The sequence below is a fragment of the Aedes albopictus genome, chromosome 3 (assembly GCF_035046485.1).
Source record: "Aedes albopictus strain Foshan chromosome 3, AalbF5, whole genome shotgun sequence".
Taxonomy (NCBI): domain Eukaryota; kingdom Metazoa; phylum Arthropoda; class Insecta; order Diptera; family Culicidae; genus Aedes; species Aedes albopictus.
The window spans coordinates 78,141,345-78,158,581 of record NC_085138.1 but is presented as its reverse complement, the minus strand read 5'-3'; the positions used below and the strand labels follow the sequence as shown (position 1 = coordinate 78,158,581).

At 42.8% G+C, this 17,237-nt stretch overlaps 3 protein-coding genes across 3 annotated transcripts in view; 1 reads left to right on the top strand and 2 right to left on the bottom strand.

Moving 5' to 3' along the window:
• LOC134289492 (signal recognition particle subunit SRP72-like) overlaps positions 1-17,237 on the bottom strand; it is a 107,362-nt gene that overhangs the window by 15,000 nt on the left and 75,125 nt on the right. The gene's annotated exons all lie outside the window — the stretch shown is intronic.
• On the top strand, positions 5,149-7,153 carry LOC134289420 (acylpyruvase FAHD1, mitochondrial-like). The gene is made up of 4 exons (XM_062855217.1): positions 5,149-5,417; positions 5,518-5,617; positions 6,224-6,547; positions 6,785-7,153. Exons 1-4 carry the CDS (start codon positions 5,359-5,361, stop codon positions 6,947-6,949), a joined length of 648 nt encoding a protein of 215 aa, XP_062711201.1. The 5' UTR covers positions 5,149-5,358; the 3' UTR covers positions 6,950-7,153.
• On the bottom strand, positions 6,947-15,712 carry LOC134289419 (phospholipid phosphatase 5-like). The gene is made up of 4 exons (XM_062855216.1): positions 15,498-15,712; positions 15,191-15,371; positions 7,780-8,162; positions 6,947-7,721 (listed from the first exon to the last, which is right to left on the bottom strand). The coding sequence occupies exons 2-4, from the start codon at positions 15,331-15,333 to the stop codon at positions 7,324-7,326; spliced, it is 924 nt and encodes a 307-aa protein (XP_062711200.1). The 5' UTR covers positions 15,334-15,371; positions 15,498-15,712; the 3' UTR covers positions 6,947-7,323.

Here is a 17,237-nt window from a genome sequence, read left to right as displayed (position 1 = left end):
ATTGCCTTATTGGATTTGAATCGGATTTGGATTGGAGTTGGATCGGATTTGGATTGGATTTGTATTGGTTTTGGATTGGATTGAATTTGGATTGGATGTGGATTGGATTAGCATTGCATTTTGATTGGATTTTGACTGGATTTGGACTGGATTTGGATTGGATTTTGTTGGAATAGCAATCCTGGCAACCCTACCACCACTACCTAACTTGTGCTGCTATGCGCACCTTTGTGTTTATATACATTTTGTTCCTTTTTCATAACCCACTGTTGTATTCTCAAATCAAACAAAACGTCATTGAATTAAAACGTGTTCTTCAAAGTTATTCCAAGTTTATTCCGTTTTATTCCGTCTTCTGCCCATCCGAAACCACAATAGGTTGTGGGCCCGGGTCGTTTCCGAAACGGTTTACGGTCGTACAGTGGAAGTAGTGTTCGCGATGGCCGAGGAAGACCGGGTGGAACGTTTTCACCTGCCGCTTTTCGACGGGTCGAATTTCGCGTCGTGGAAATTCCGAATGCAGGTGCTCTTGGAGGAGCACGACCTGCTGGAATGCGTCGAGGCTGATGTTGCTGACGTGGACGAGCTGAAGGAAGAGCCCGAGGACACGGCGGAGGTGAAGCAGCGGAAAGAAAAGGAACGAGCCAAGCGGCTGAAGAATGAGAAAAAGTGTAAAAGTTTGATCATCTCCCGGATTCACGACTCCCAGTTGGAGTTCGTGCAGGGAAAACGCACACCGAAAGAAATTTGGTCGGCTTTGAGCAGAGTGTTTGAGCGGCACAGCATCGCCAGTCGCATGCACCTGAAGCGACAGATGCTGGCTCTGCGACACGACGGCGGTGCGCTGCAGGAACATTTCCTTCGATTCGACCGGTTAGTGCGTGAGTACCGCGGAACGGGTGCGGAGATGGAAGAACTAGATGTGATTTGCCATCTTCTGCTAACTTTGGGTCCTTCGTTCGATACCGTCGTTACCGCGTTGGAGACGATGCCAGAGGCGCAGTTGAATATCGAATTCGTGAAGTGTCGCCTCTTGGACGAGGAAACCAAGCGGAAGGGTATGTGCAGTGATCAGGGGGGTAAAGAATCAGCTGTTTTCGTGGGCTCCAAGCAGCCGAAGAATAAGTGGAAGATAAAGTGCTTCGGCTGTAAGAAAGAGGGGCATAAGCTGTCCGACTGCCCGACGAAGAAGAAAGCGAAAAGTGATGAGAAATCTCGCGAAAAGTTCTCCCCGAAAGCGCACTCAGCAGAAGCTGGATCGAGCGGTGTTTGTTTTGCTGCTGGCAGTGGCGGAAAAGAAGAAAAAGTGTTTCCCGAAGAGTCCCGTGTCCAGTGGTTCATTGATTCGGGATGTTCCGACCACATCGTGAATGACAGAGCATTGTTCGAAACGCTGAAGCCTCTAAAGTGTCCGGTTGAGATTGCGGTAGCAAAACACGGTGAATCGATTGTTGCCAAACATGTTGGGACGATCAAGGTGATGGCCAATGTCAACGGTACGGGGGTGGAATGCACGGTGAGAAATGTTTTGTTCGTGCCTGAATCTCGCTGCAATCTTTTCTCTGTGGTGAAAGTTGATGAAGCGGGAATGAGAGTAACTTACGAAAAGGGCCGAGTGGCGATTCATCGCGGATCGGAACTCGTTGCGATGGGCTCGCGTTGTGGTAAGTTGTACCGTCTCGATTTTTACACGGACAAACGTAGTGCAAGTGACTCTTTGTTGACATGTGGACTGATACCGAAGCGATTGGAACTGTGGCATCGTCGGTTCGGCCATTTAAACGCGCGAAGTCTGGAGAAACTGATTTCCGGCGGCATGGTCACTGGAATCGAGCTGACCAGTGCAAAGGTGGACAAGAACGTGATATGCGAGTCGTGTGTGGCGGGGAAACAAACCCGGAAACCGTTTCCGGTGCGTAACGAGAAACGTTCGTCGCGAGTGTTGGAGTTAATCCATTCGGACGTTTGCGGGCCGGTAACTCCCATCGGCGTTGGGGGAGTGAACTATTTCGTGACCTTCATCGATGACTGGAGTCATTTTACGATGACCTTCCTGATGAAGAACAAAAGTGAAGTATTCGATCTGTTCCGGCAATACGAAGCGATAGTTACCGCTAAGTTCGGCGTGAAAGTGAGTCGTTTGCGGTGCGACAACGGAGGCGAGTACCGTAGCCTGGAGTTCGAGCAGTTCTGTCAGCGAAAGGGAATCCAAGTCGAGTGGACGGTTCCGCACACACCCGAACAGAACGGGGTGAGCGAGCGGATGAACCGCACTCTAGTGGAGCGTACGCGGTCGATGCTTGAAGACTCGAGAGTTGAGAAGCGGTTTTGGGCGCCGGCGATCCAGACGGCAACGTACTTGGTCAACCGAAGCCCGTCTCGAGCAATAGGCGAGGATGTGACTCCCTACGAGCTGTGGGAGGGTAAGAAGCCGGACGTGTCGAAGCTACGAGCGTTCGGATGTACCGTTTTCGTCCACGTACCCAAGGAGCTGAGGAAGAAGATCGACTCAAAGACCTGGAAAGGCGTATTCGTTGGATACGCCCATAATGGCTACCGCATATGGAATCCGAAGTCAAGGAAGATCGTCCATGCTCGGGACGTGGTTTTCGCTGAAGAAGAAACTGGTCAAGTGGATGTCAAGCCAAAGCAGTCATCTGATGTGATCGTGGTGCCTCCAGTAGTCGCTGAGGATGCGGCCGAAGAGATTCAAGAAGATGAAGCCGTCGGTGGGGCCACCGGTGGTGCGGCTGGAGGATCAGACGGAGCTGTTTCAGAAGAGTCTGATGAAGAGTTCAACAGTTTTCACGAAGAAGAAGATGGACTGAACGACAATGTTCCAGCGGCGGATGCGGAATCCGGAAGACCGCAGCGGCAGAAACGCCCTCCGGCGTGGCAGCGAGATTATGATGTGGATTATGCTGCCTATGCCTTCAATGCTGTAACCTACGTTCAGGATGTGCCGAAGTCTTTAGCGGAAGCTCAGAAGAGGGGCGACTGGAGTCTGTGGAAGAAGGCCGTCGAGGAGGAGATGGATTCTATGCAGAAGAACCAGACCTGGACCCTAGCGAAGCTGCCGGCGAACCGAACACCGATTACAAGTAAGTGGTTGTTTAAGATTAAGCGAGGAGCGAACGGTGAGCCTGACCGATACAAAGCCCGTTTAGTGGCTAGAGGTTTCAGCCAGAGGTACGGCTTCGACTACTGTGAAACGTACTCTCCAGTGGCAAAGCTCGACACGGTTAGGGCAGTACTGGCTTTAGCAAACCGGGACAAGATGGCGATCCACCAGATGGACGTCAAAACGGCGTTCCTCAACGGGCAGCTCGAAGAGGAGATCTATATGGCTCAGCCCGAAGGATTCCAGGACGGGACAAACCAAGTGTGTCGCCTGCAGAGGTCGATTTATGGCCTGAAACAAGCCTCGAAGTCATGGAACGACCGTTTTCATGGTTTCATGGTGAACCGGATGGGATTCAACAGTAGTCCGAACGATCCTTGCCTCTATACTCGTAGGATCGGGACCGAGACTGTCATTGTCGTGCTGTACGTGGATGACGTCATTGTGGCTGGAACTTCCCTGAAGGCGGTAGAAATCGTGAAGCGTTGCCTGTCATCCGAGTTCGAAATGACGGACGCAGGCGAGATCCACAGTTTTCTCGGGATTCGGATCGATCGAGACTTGGAAGCAGGAGTATTGCGGATGAGCCAACGACAGTACCTGGAAGATTTGCTTCGACGATTCCAGATGGACGAATGCAAGCCGATATCCACGCCTATGGAGTGTCGGCTGAAGCTACCACGAGGTGAAGAGAAGGGGCGTACAGCGCAACCGTACCGCGAACTCATCGGCTGCCTGACGTACGCATCGCTCACGACAAGACCAGATCTGTCGGCGGCCGTGAATTTCTTTAGCCAATTTCAAAGCTGCCCGACTGATGAGCACTGGTCGTACCTGAAACGTGTTCTGAGGTACATCAAAGGGACACTAGACATCGGACTGGAGTATCGTGCTGATTCGGAGGTGCCGTTAATTCAGGTGTTCGCTGACGCGGACTGGGCCAACGATCCGGTGGACCGCCGGTCGGTTAGTGGATGCTTGTTCAAGGTAGCTGGCTGTTGTGTTAGCTGGATAACGCGGAAGCAACAAGTAGTATCGCTCTCGTCGACTGAAGCCGAGCTCAACGCTCTATGTGCGGCGGCGTGTTTCGAGATCTGGCTGGTTCGGCTGCTCAAGGATTTGGGGAAGGATGCCGAGCTGCCGGTGTGCTTCTACGAAGACAACCAGTCGACAATAAGAATCGCGGAGGACAGCAAGAATCACGGTCGGCTCAAGCACGTCGATGTTAAATACCACTTCCTACGTGACTTGGTGAAGGATGGCCGTATTCGTATCCAGTATATTTCGACAACGGACCAAATGGCAGATATGATGACGAAGGGTCTCCCAGTGACTGCACTTCGTCGTCATCGGACCAATGCGGGATTGGTAAGTTGCTGCGATTGAGGAGGGCTGTTGGAATAGCAATCCTGGCAACCCTACCACCACTACCTAACTTGTGCTGCTATGCGCACCTTTGTGTTTATATACATTTTGTTCCTTTTTCATAACCCACTGTTGTATTCTCAAATCAAACAAAACGTCATTGAATTAAAACGTGTTCTTCAAAGTTATTCCAAGTTTATTCCGTTTTATTCCGTCTTCTGCCCATCCGAAACGACAATAGATTTGGATTAGATTTGGATTGAATTTGGATTGAATGAGGGTTGGGTTTGGATTGGATATGGATTGGTTTTGGATTAAATTTGGATTGGATTTGCATTGGATATAGATTGGATTAAATGTGGATTGGATTCGGATTGGATTTGGATAGGATTTTGATTGGATTTGGATTGGATTTTGTTTGAATTTAGAAACGCTGGCTGAATTAAGCTTAGCGTGTATTAGCAGGTGCGTGGGAGAGAAAAGAGAACCATGAAGAGATGCTTGAGATGCAGAGAGAACGATTCATTGAATGAATGAATGAATGAATGACGTCACAACATCACACTGTCGACGACGTCGCCTTCGGTGACCGACCCGAACGCAGCGAACTTGATTACGGGATAGGGTGGGGTGGTGTGTATGGGTACTTGGCGATTGTTATTGTGAGAAGATAAGCACAGAGATGTGACCGTCGTCGTAAGAGTTGTAGAGACTAGAGTGTTTTTGCATCTTCTGCTGCTGCTGATAGGCCTCTAATCACCGCAGCTTTCGATTACTTCTGGAGTAGATCGACAGCCTATCACCAGGTAGTCACTTGACAAGCCTGTTCGAAGAAAGTGAGAGTTCAGTACGCGCTTGAATCGGGAAGAAAAATGTCGCAAAACTTTTTCAATTCCACGCGTAAGATCATTGGCGCTGGCGTAAACTACAAGTAAGTAGGAGTATCGTTTGTTGCTAGCACGCTATAAGTGGCTTATCATCAGTTTTAATTGATTGATTTGTTTTTGTCTTTTTCGTTTAACACTTTTTAGAGAAATCCTGAAGCTGACGAATGCTGCCAAACCGGACAATCCGGTGATATTCTTCAAGCCGATCTCATCGCTGATTTCGACCGACGAGGACACCATCAAGGTCATTTATAGTCTACTGTATGAAGTTGTTAATTCTTAATAAGCTGATGACTCTGTTTATTGTGAATGGTCTATTGAGTTAGGAAGTGCAATCTTACGAGTAGTCACATTTCTATAATCCAGTAAAATTTTATCGAAGTCGGCAATCAAAACTAGCTGTGATAGTACATTTTAGATAGTTTTTTAAACTTGTGCATTTTAATGTAAACATTGAGGACACATCTTAAGCATGAAAATATTTGAACAATATATCTAATCAGTTTCAATTACCGAATTTTTGTTGACGTTGAATTTTATCAAATGTTTCTATGTTTTGTTCAAATTCAAATTCAATGTTCAAAAGTTTTTTCTTAAACTTTATATTTTTGGCTATCTCAGTCATACACTTTTCGTTGTGAAATTTTACTTTACCCGACGTTTCAGCTATTATGTGATCCCTTTTCAAGAGAAAATGCTTTATTATCTTCGTATTTCTCCTTAAAAATGCCACAACTAGTGGCCGAAACGTCGCACTAAGAGGCGTTCGACTGATCTGGTCATTCTCTTAGAAGCAAGGAGAATCCCTGCTTACAACAAAGAGCTAACGACTACCTTTCTGGCCCATCAGGTCCCCAAGGTGTTCGGCGCCATCAACTACGAAGCCGAACTGGGCGTGGTCATCGGCAAGAAGTGCAGCAATGTCAGCCCGGATCAGGCCATGAGCTACGTGGCCGGATACTGTCTGGCACTGGACATGACCGGTATGGACTTCATTGTGGACGCCCGGCCCAAGGGACTGCCTTGGTGTTTGGGAAAGGGATTCGATACGTCAACCCCTGTGAGTAGACTGGTTGCACCGGAAGAGTTGGGAGACCCGAATGACGTACGCGTGTGGTGCAAGGTGAACGAAGAGCTCAAACAGGACGACCGGACGAGTAATTTGATATTTACGGTAAGTTTTTGGAAGGGCTATTTCAGTCAGATCATGGTTTAGGGTTCATCAAAATTCATTTTGAAAGTCCTGTGACCAATACTATTTAGATTTGTTTCGCTAAATTCCATAAATATCAAAGAATATATATAAACTGTCATCAAATCCATTTAAATTAGATTCCTCACAGAGATTACTACTAACAGGAATGCGAGGTCTAGCGTGAAAAACTTTTCTATAGTTTGAAACTTTTCCCAGATCCCCGAGCTGATTGCCTACACGTCCAAATACATGACCCTGGAGGAGAACGATTTGATTCTGACTGGGACACCTGCCGGAGCAGGACCCGTTCGCGATGGGGACGTCCTCGAGTGTGGCCTTGGTGATATTGTCCAAATGAAATTCAACGTCAAAGATGAGTGAGGTTCCACCGAATTTGTTACGACGGCGACGACGACGGATGCCATATATTTACTACAAAAGGGTATCGTGGTTAGACCACTACTGGGTTCTTGTTATGCATTTAGCCTATTTCACTGTTATGTTTGTCTCTTGTATGATCAGATTTTTTAAATAACACATAAGTTTTATATCACAATCAAAGTTTCTTTAGGAAGGTACTACATATTCTGATTCGTATCCTACTAAAATGCTGCCATGAATTGAGAAAAGTTCCTATTAAGGTATCTAGAAAGTAGGTCTAATCCGCCATATTGGAAAAGTAAATGACAACTGGTAAAATTGGTATGCTTGTAATACCTAGCCTTCTAGATACCTTGCATTCCACCGGCTCAGGACTACGTCCACTTGCTGTCCTTGTCCTCTCTTTCCAGCAATGTTTTGGTATCCGATTCGGATTCATCTGGCACTTCATCCCTTTTAGGGACGGGTTTTCTATTCGAGTTAGGAGATATCACTTCTGTGCCATACGGCACAAAACAATGGCGCGAACCAATCGGCGGATAATACTGTCGATAGCTAAGGTATCCCACGGTCAATCCGATCAACGAACCCACCGTCACGTCTTGCCAATGGTGATGGTAGTCACAGGTCCGACTGATCGATACCATCAGAGCGGCAAACAGTGGACCTCCGGCTGCCAGCAGACGCCACGTCTGACCTCTACCACGTTCGGTAAAGACATGTAGCTTGGCAAACAGGTACCATGACAGGAAACCCAGGGCCGCGAAAGAAACTAAAATCACAGAACTTGTAAGACCAAATTCAAACCATATTGTACCCACGATACTCACACGAGGAATGTCCACTGGGGAAGCTCTTACGTCCATCCTTCACCGTCCACGGATCGCCGGTGCACACCATGTCCTCGTTCATCTGGCCATCCGGGAAGCACCGCTGGAAAAAGTCCGGTCGCGGCCGCCCCACAGCCACCTTGATCACATCGGTGAGGGCCCCGTTCAGGGTACAGGCCAACGAGAAGCCCAACCAGGCGCTCCGGAAGTCGTGAAAGTCCCGACTGCGGACGAAGTACCCAATGATCACCAGTCCGACCAGGCCGAATACGGCCGGGTAGAGCAGCGTCAGCGGCACATAGCTGGGGCTGATGGGGTTTTTGTAGAGCCACATTTCCTCCGGATGGATCACCCGCACGAAGGCTTCCTTCCACTCGAAGTAGCTGTTGGGGAGGCAGAGGGAAGAAGTTATACTTGTGTGTGGTCGAAAATACGCTTTATACCCCAGACAGACATGTGATACCAGTGTGATATGTACACGTACAACGGTATACGCAGTGTCAAGAAAATTCTAACTAGACTGACTTGAACGGAGAGAAATATCAGTATGGCACTCATTTCAAGCGCAATTGTACAGTGATTCCTGTATCACATGTGTGTCATAAGTATTTATTAGTAGGTGTCATCAGTACAGTAGTTTTTGTCCATAACTTATGTAAAAACAATTATTCAACCATTTTAAAAATATATTAGGGGTACTCACTAAACAGATTAAATTGCTGCGTAAGCCATGATTTTCTGCTTATTTGAAATGTTTCATGATTTTGCGGACGAAATAATCAAAGATTGCCTTGGTGATCGCGACGTTTAATCATAATCAGTTTAATCAGTTTACGCTGTTATTTAAATGAATCCCCCTATTGAACAGTTTTTCGGCATATTTCCTGGAAGATTTTCTCAAAAAAAAAACAATTCAACAAACTGACTCCAACAGCAATTTCAGGAAATATATCTTGATCATTTTCTATAAAAACTATTAACAAGTTCTGGGCGGACCAGATGGAGCGTGATCTGGCGAGCATTTGGCGTTACCAGGGCCGGATCTAGGGCGAGGGGGCGGGTCCCGGGCCCCACATTTTTGGGGCCCCACGAAAACCATTTTTGGTTGCTAAAACAAAAAAAAATGTACCTGCGATGGGGCCTCCATATCCGCTCGTGCCCCGGGCCCTCACAATCCTTAATCCGGGCTTGGGCGTGACGGAGGATAAAGAGCCGGCAAACACAAACCGAGTATTGTGGCGTACTATTGTTGATTATGTCTTGGTTTAAATATGATATTGAGCAGAGTGATGTGAAAATCTTGACTGAATTCTGAGACACATTTCTTGTGAATTTTATGAAATAACTAAAGGAGTTCCTTATCTGTGAAGTTCCTGACACACATCCTGATAAATTTGTATATTAATTCAAGGTTGCGACCATTCATTTGCAAAGATTTACATTTATTTGCTATTATCTCAGTTCAGAAGCATGCTATCGAAAAACAATGTATGGATGAATTTAACCTTGTAGTTTTATCTGAAAGTTTGCCGAATAACATTGGGGTCGCAAACGTATACCAAAGTCGTGAGCGAGCTGTGAAGGCAACTCTCCACGCGGTGAATGTAAATTTCATTCACGCTGTGGAAAGTTGCCTTCACAGCTCGCTCACGACTTTAAAATGCGTGTGCGACCCCAATGTTATTCGGCAAACTTTCAGATAAAACTACAAGGTTAAATTCATCCATACATTGTTTCTCGATAGCATGCTTCTGAACTGAGATAATAGCAAATGAATGTAAATCTTTGCAAATGAATGGTTGCAACCTTGTATTAATTCACAAACAAGCCTGCCCGGATAAAAAATGACCATTCATTACATGGTAAATATTATTAACATATGACTGGTTTTATTGTTCACAATAAAACACACAGTAGATATATTGTTACTTTTTACAATAGAAATCAAGCCCATATAGTTCGTACAATAACTGAACATCAGCTTTATCAGTGACTAATTGATTCGATTGTTTTTCAATAGTTCTTTAGTAATTCAAAGCTACTATAAGTAAAAATTAATTTTAGTTGTTTTTATACAGTTGGTAAAGTGCCTGCAAAGTTCTCATGGCCTTTTCATTAAAAAAGAGTTTATTTCTCAATTACACTTAAAAACAATTCGTAACAATTTAATAACAATAAATATTATTGTTGCTTGGATCATGTTATTCTACTCTGTATAATCAAATACAAAATCACTTGACATATGTTTTTAGGTTTCGTTTCAAATTTGAGTACAGTAGATGTCTCGGTTATCGAATGTTATTTGCTAAAACTGCAACGACTGACAGACGGCAAACCGTGTTGGCAGAGGAAGCTACCATTGATAACAATACAAATACAATTAGTTTAATGGGGTCAAATCAACTGATGTTAAAATGAACATGCAATAATATTTGTTGTTATGTAAACAGATTTCGCCTTTTAAGAAAGCATAGAATTCATATTTCTCGGTAACATTTTTCTTCAGCATTTACAGGTACTAATGGCCACATGAATTGTGAACGATTTATGGTATGGATCATATGACCTGAGGTCTGACTTGTGATATTTGGTAGTTATTTGAAAAGATTGATGATAGATCTCATCAACAGCAGCCAAGCAATACATACAAGACAGACATTAGAGTGTATGATTCTTATTATAAATAAAATAAAATGTGCATATCATTCTGGCGGCCGTTAGTGCTCGTAAATGCTGGATATAAATGTTAGCGGGAAATATAAATTCTATGGATTTTCAAAAGCGAAAACTGCTTACAAATAACAACAATTATTATTGTATAATCGTTGTTACAGATTGATTTGACGCCATTCAATTAATTGTATTTGTATTGTAAGAACAATGAAAAAAACATTAAGATATATTGTTTTCTTTGGAAAATTGTCCTAAAAATGTCTCATAAAAACACAATACATTCTACTGTTTTTCGCGAAAAAGTGTATGAAAATTTTCCCAAAATTTTATGGTTGAAATACATAACGACCACCATTTTTTATTGTAAAAGTGCCATTTACCATTCGCCGAATGGTATAGAACAATAGGGGTGATGGCGAGTGTGCTGTGCAAATTACAATAATTTTCGAAAAATGGTGTTGTAACAATAAAATTTATCGTATTTTTATGACATTTTTTATCAGGGTGGATGCATTCCAATTTGTGATGGAAATATTGATCTGTTCGGCAGTAAATACGGAATTTTTTGAAAAGAATAGTTGAAATTTTTAATGAAATTTTCATGATAAACTTGGGATTGTTCGCCACAATGTTTTTCGAGAAATTGACTTGAAATTGTCCTACAAAATCAGCGCTTTTGTCGTAGAATTATACTTATTTGTAGATTTGAAATCTGAATTCTCTTTAAAACAATGTTTCCGTCAGGAAATAAATTCCGTCTTTTTCAGAGAAAACATTTTCTATCAGAGACTACATATTTCTAAAACTAGAATGGGAACTTTCATTAATAAAGCGTTAGAATTTTTTGTACAGTATTATCCTCAAACCATATCGGTTAAATAAAAAGACACGGACACGTCATCGAATTTCTCTGCGGATTTAAGAGAAAATGTTAGAAATCAACCAGCGAATGCATCGTAAATGTTTCTAGGAATTGGGTTCTTTAGGGATATCCGGATTATTGCATAATCGGATTCCCCGTCCCAGAATTAGTCTAAATCCAAAATTTCATAATTTTTGGAGTCCGGGAACTATTTTTAAAATGCATTTAAAGTTTGTATGGGGAATTTTTTTTGTTCTGGTCGAACTGTCATTTTATCGATTGAACTGTCATTCTATCCACGAAAATTAAAACTGTTATGTTAATTTGACCATCAAAATAAAGGTATTGAAATCCAATAAAATCACGTAATACTCAGAAAAATGAGTTCTTTCGATTAGGCTATAGAAAATAGCAATATTTTATTCATTAAACAACCCAATTACAAAGTTGTCAATTTTCAGAAATTCTAATAATTTGATTTCTCTTAGAGGTTTTCAGAGTTCTTCTTCAAATTATCCTAACATTTCCTCCTGGGATTACTCCCAGATCATTTAATTTGGAGATATCACAGTTTCTCTCAGGATTTCTTTCGAAGTTTCTCCAATAAGTCTGCGGAGTTTTCCCAAAATTTCACCGGGATTCCTTCAGATATTTCTCGGAAATTTGTTACACGAAATCTCGTAATTTCTTGTAGGGATTCCGGGAAGAGCTCTGGGAATGATTCTGACCAAACCAGAAAACAATCTCAGGTGATTCACTGCAAGAAATCCGGAAAACAACTACGGAAAAGCCTAGAAAAATTCCATCAGAAATACCAGAAGTAGCTTCTGCGAAGATTCCAGAAGATACTCTGAAATAAATCTTAGGGAAAAGTCCAGGGTAATTTTAGAAAAAAAAACTCTGAGAGACTAGAGACACCTCAGGATCAACACCGGAATCTTCTGAGAAAAGTCCCGGGAGAAACTTTAGTGAAATCTCGGGTGAAACTTTAAAAGAAATCATGCGAGAACCTTTAGGAAATGTCCCAGATTAAACTTCTGTAGAAACCAAAGAAGACACTCTAGAAGAAAGCTATCGGAAATTTCTTGGAGAAATTACAAGAGAAACTTTGGAAGATGCCTCGGAAGGAATTCCTGCAGAAAATTGGTGAAAATGAAAAACTTCTTAAAACCCTTGGAGGAGTTCTAATTAAAATCTTAGGAATCCTGTAGCAACACTGGGAGAAAGCCCAGAAAAATCTCTTGAAGAAGTCCGAATAAAAACACTGGAAGGAATCGCGACTTCAAGAGAAATCCCTGGAGAAACTCTAACAGAAATCCGCGACAACATTCGCGATGTATTCTGAAAGAAACTCAAGTAGAGATCTCGGAATAAACCCTGGCAAAACCCCCCGGGAACTAGGAGTAATACCGGAAAACCCTCTGGAAGAAATTCCAGGAGTAATCAATCTAAAAGAATTCCAGGAGAAATCAATCGCAATCTGGGAATCCTGGAAGATTCTCAAGGAAACATTTTGAATGCAAATGTGCGAATCTTGGAAAAGGCTGGTAGGAATCCGGAAGAGTCTTCGGGGGGAATTGAAAAAATCCCAATTATTCTGAAAAAAAAATGAAGGGAATCTTATGGGAGATTCTGGAAGGTTTTCCAAGATATACTTCCAAAGAAATTCCAGAAAGAAAACCTGACGAAACTTCTGGAAAAAATCTTGTAGCCGATTTACTAAATACACTAACACTACAAAATCGAATACTCTACTTCTGAGTAGATCTACAAGTAATAGCTACAAGTAATAGCTACTTTTTATTCATACGACCCCACGTTTATTAAATTTTCCTGAGTATTCACACACTCAATCCTGAATTGCCTGTTCAGCACTTTTTTGACGAAAATAAAACAGCAGAACTATTTCGGTAGCATTGGTAATCGATTTTACTGAGGCTCAGCAAAACAACTGTCAAAACCGGGAGCAAAAGGTAAACAATGCAGAGAAACTGTATTCAGCTGTTCTATTTTCGTCAGAAATTTACCGAACACGGTATTCCAAACTAAGTGTGCACAATATTCCCTAAGTACTCTCAATATTCCCTGAGGATTCCAGGTTTTTCACTGTTAAATAAAATTACCTGAGGATTCCCAGTTTTCCAGGTTTTTTTTTCAGGTACAGCGGCCGTTCGCTCGTTGCAAATCCGCTCGTTGCAACGCATTTTAGTTGCAAGTACGTTAATTGCAAAGTTTAACAAGCTTATGCAACTAAAAAGCAATCAAGTGTCAAATTTGTGCTGTCAGTCATGCTGACAGTGCATTTCGATGCACTTTAGTGTCAAAATGACGTTGCAATTAGCGAATGGCATTCACTTGTTGCACTGTAAACATGTTGCAACGAGCGAACAGCCGCTGTCTAGTAGACACCCTGTAAAATCCTAGAACAAAATTTAACTAATAACCAAATACGTTGCTCACTTCTTACATATATTAGAACACATAGAATTTATCAGTCAATTAATTTGAGTGTACCAAGTGCTAAATACCAGTAATTGATATCTAACATATTGTACATATTGATTTATTTTATACCGAAGTCGATATGTGAAATCAATTATCCCCAACAAAAGTTCGCCGAAGTAAAAACGTCGGCATTCTAATTGAAGCGTCGCCGACACAGGCAATATGCGTCGGCGAACCCCAAATTAGAATGCCGACGCCGAACTTCGCCGAAGTTTCGACCTTCGAAGTTTCCAACATTCTCTCGTATGATCAATAGATTTGCGTTTTTCATTTGCACTAAAGCGTTGTGAATGCGATCGTTGCGCCATCTCTAAACGGTTGCTATTTAGGTTCCCTTATTGAAATGACGGTTGAAACGATTTACACACGTTTCAGATGTTAGCATGAACGTCTGTTATCTGTGTTTCTAATGATACGTCTGTTTGTCCGTGTCTATATATGATATGGAACGAGCTCACCAAATTTCATCCACTCGTGTGCTGTACATCAATGATTGATGACGCATTGGCATGAGCATACGTTTTTCAGTCACTACTGCAAACATGACGATTGAATCCTACAAACGGAACTGATTCTTGCGCATTCAATGCATTCGCGTAATGACGACAAGCTAATGTAAAAATCCAAACAAAAATGTCTTATCTGCATCCAAGCTGCAAAGCATCACAGCAAGAATTTATATATGTATTGCTGAGAATTTCTTCGAGCTACCTACAAACTTCTCAGATTTCTAATTAGGGTTTTGTACCATTTGGGCAGATGTACCTATTTTGGGCACTTACCGCTATAACTTAATCAATTTCAAACTGATCGATTTGAGTTTTTGTATAGAGTTAGATACAGTACGTGTCTAACTCTATACAAAAAATCAAATCAATCGGTTTGAAATTGACTTAGTTATGACCACAAGTGCCCAAAATAGGTACGCCTGCCCAAATGGCACAAGACCCTACATGTAATCTTTATTGTTCAATCAAATGTAATGAAAACAAGCTCGCGATACCATCTGTAGCAGTGCCGCGTTGCATTATCCTAGGTATTACCATAGTTTAGCGCACTTAAACCTGCCTTCTCTTCGCTCGCTCTCGCACCAGGCATGACAAATCAAATATTAGCTTTTTTTGTGGAAAATATTGCGATCGTTCGTATAGTTTCACCTCTTATTCGCAGGGTACAAAAGAGGTGATTTTGTGTTCTTATGTGCGCCATCGAACGGCAGAAGCACACCCCCCATCAAGTTCGATCTCAAAGTCAAAACACTCGACAAAAAAAAAAAGAACGAGTGTACAGGTAGATCGGTATAGGATGAATCCGTTGTTGAACCTAATAAGTTGAATCTTTATGATAACCTCTACGCACGCTTTTACTTACAAATAGAACGCGAAGAGCATCAGGCGTATCACGATCTCCTGAAACAGATTGATATTTGGTGAAGCGACCCCGCTGCCTCCACTGATGCTGGTGCTCCTGCTAGGCGTAGCTGGGGCTGTGACGACAGATCCATTTTGGTTCATCCTTCTTCGCGTGGACCACTGTAGTCGAACGACATTCACTAAAATTGCGAAACACAGTGTTGTATAAACACACTTCTGTTTTATTGCGCTTCGAGGTGGAATAGATGTTGTAATCAATCCTATACTCGTAATATTTGAGACTTTTTTGAAATCATATTGTTCACCTTTCCACTTTGCTCTCCCGTGTTGATATCCGGTTCCAAGCTAGGAGCTTACAAATTAAACAATGCTCTTCTAACGCCACAAGCCCAGCGCGGTCTTCTACCTCGAGCGAGGAACGTAAATCGAATGAACGACACCTGTACAGCCGCTATTCGCGATGGGACGACGGACGTGGTAGTTACCTCTAGCTCTACGTATATCAATGACGGTGACTCGTGGGAAGTGCGCAACAGAGCATCAGCGTTTGGAATGGTGCCATTCATTCAATCTAGCACGGCCGGCAGCGGAGGTCCTCACCGAGAGAGTGTCATTTGCGTATAAGCGCACGACATCGCGCGCGAGAGAGTCAGCATCCACTACAACAATATTATACGCAACAACAGCTGACATACACACGTGGGGCAAGCACGCTTCGAAAATTCTACACACGCGCGCACACTGTTTTTTTTTCTGTTTGGTACCTTATCGAGATTATTCTGTGCCAGAAAAATATTATGTTTCCAGTTCAAAACCGAATTAGCGACATTTTTTCTTTTACTTCCGCAGCTTTTGCCTTGCGTTAAACACTATGTCGGAAGTGGGGCGCTGTATAGAGCACCAGGTGTACAATACAGCGCCCCACTTCCGACATTGTGTTAAACGCAAGGCAAAAGCAGCGGAAGTCAAAGAAAAAATGTCGCTAATTCGGTTTTGAACTGGAAACATAATAAATTTGGAGAGATATTGCGCGCAAACCCCAAAATTTTATAGTGTCTTTGAAGAAGCCGTTTCAAATGATTGACCCTTTCTATCAAAAGTATTGTTCATGTGATTTAATACCCAAGTAAGATGGGATTTTACTTTTATTCCATAAATAAATATTGCTTTTTTCACTGAAAATTTTCCTTGCTTCGCTGAACAACTTGATGTTTTCTCCCAGCGAAGGCTAACGCGATACAGAAAATCGCTGAATTTTACACTAACACTGCAGAAAATCTGTCAACAATAACTCAATACACATGCATTTTCAGCGAAAAGATCTATTTGCATGACAACAATCCACTCCCATGTCTACCGGGCGGCCGCCGTCAAATATCAGGATTGCCAACTGTCCGGCGACTGCTGTCAGTTTTCTTTGTCGCCGAATCTGGCCCTGGGTCTTCGGCGCGGAAACCCAAATGTGGGAATAAATTTTTGGGGTTTGCGCGCAATACCATTTCATCTAAGCGAATGTTTCTGGAGAAACCTCTGACTGAATGAATTCTTCCTGAAGAAATTTTTGCTGAATGAATATTTGAAGGAAGTAGAAGAAAATATTTTCAAAGACCTCTGAAGGAACTTTTCTTGGAAGAGTCTCCGAACAATTCGAATACTTTCTTGAAAAAAAAAAATATCCGTACGTATTGTTCTTAAAGAAATCTCCAAAGGAATTGCTTCTGATGGGTTTTTTATCGCCAGAGTCCCCTGTGCGATTTGCCGCACAGGGGACTGTGGCGTAGCTAGGAATTTGGGGGCCCGCCCTAATAAACATACAACAGAATGTATTGTGGTTGCCAACTGCCTGGCGGAAGGTTAAAAATTATTTTCTGTATTCCTTTATGAATTTTCATCGTGGAATTTCTGCAAGGATACATCCCGGAGTTCCATCACTGCCGTGTGCAGCATAGTTGTCCCATGCGGTCCCATGTTCTATGGAAATTCCTATTAGCATGGGAAAAATATACTGCACACGGCAGATCAGTAAGCGTATTTTTTTTTTCTAA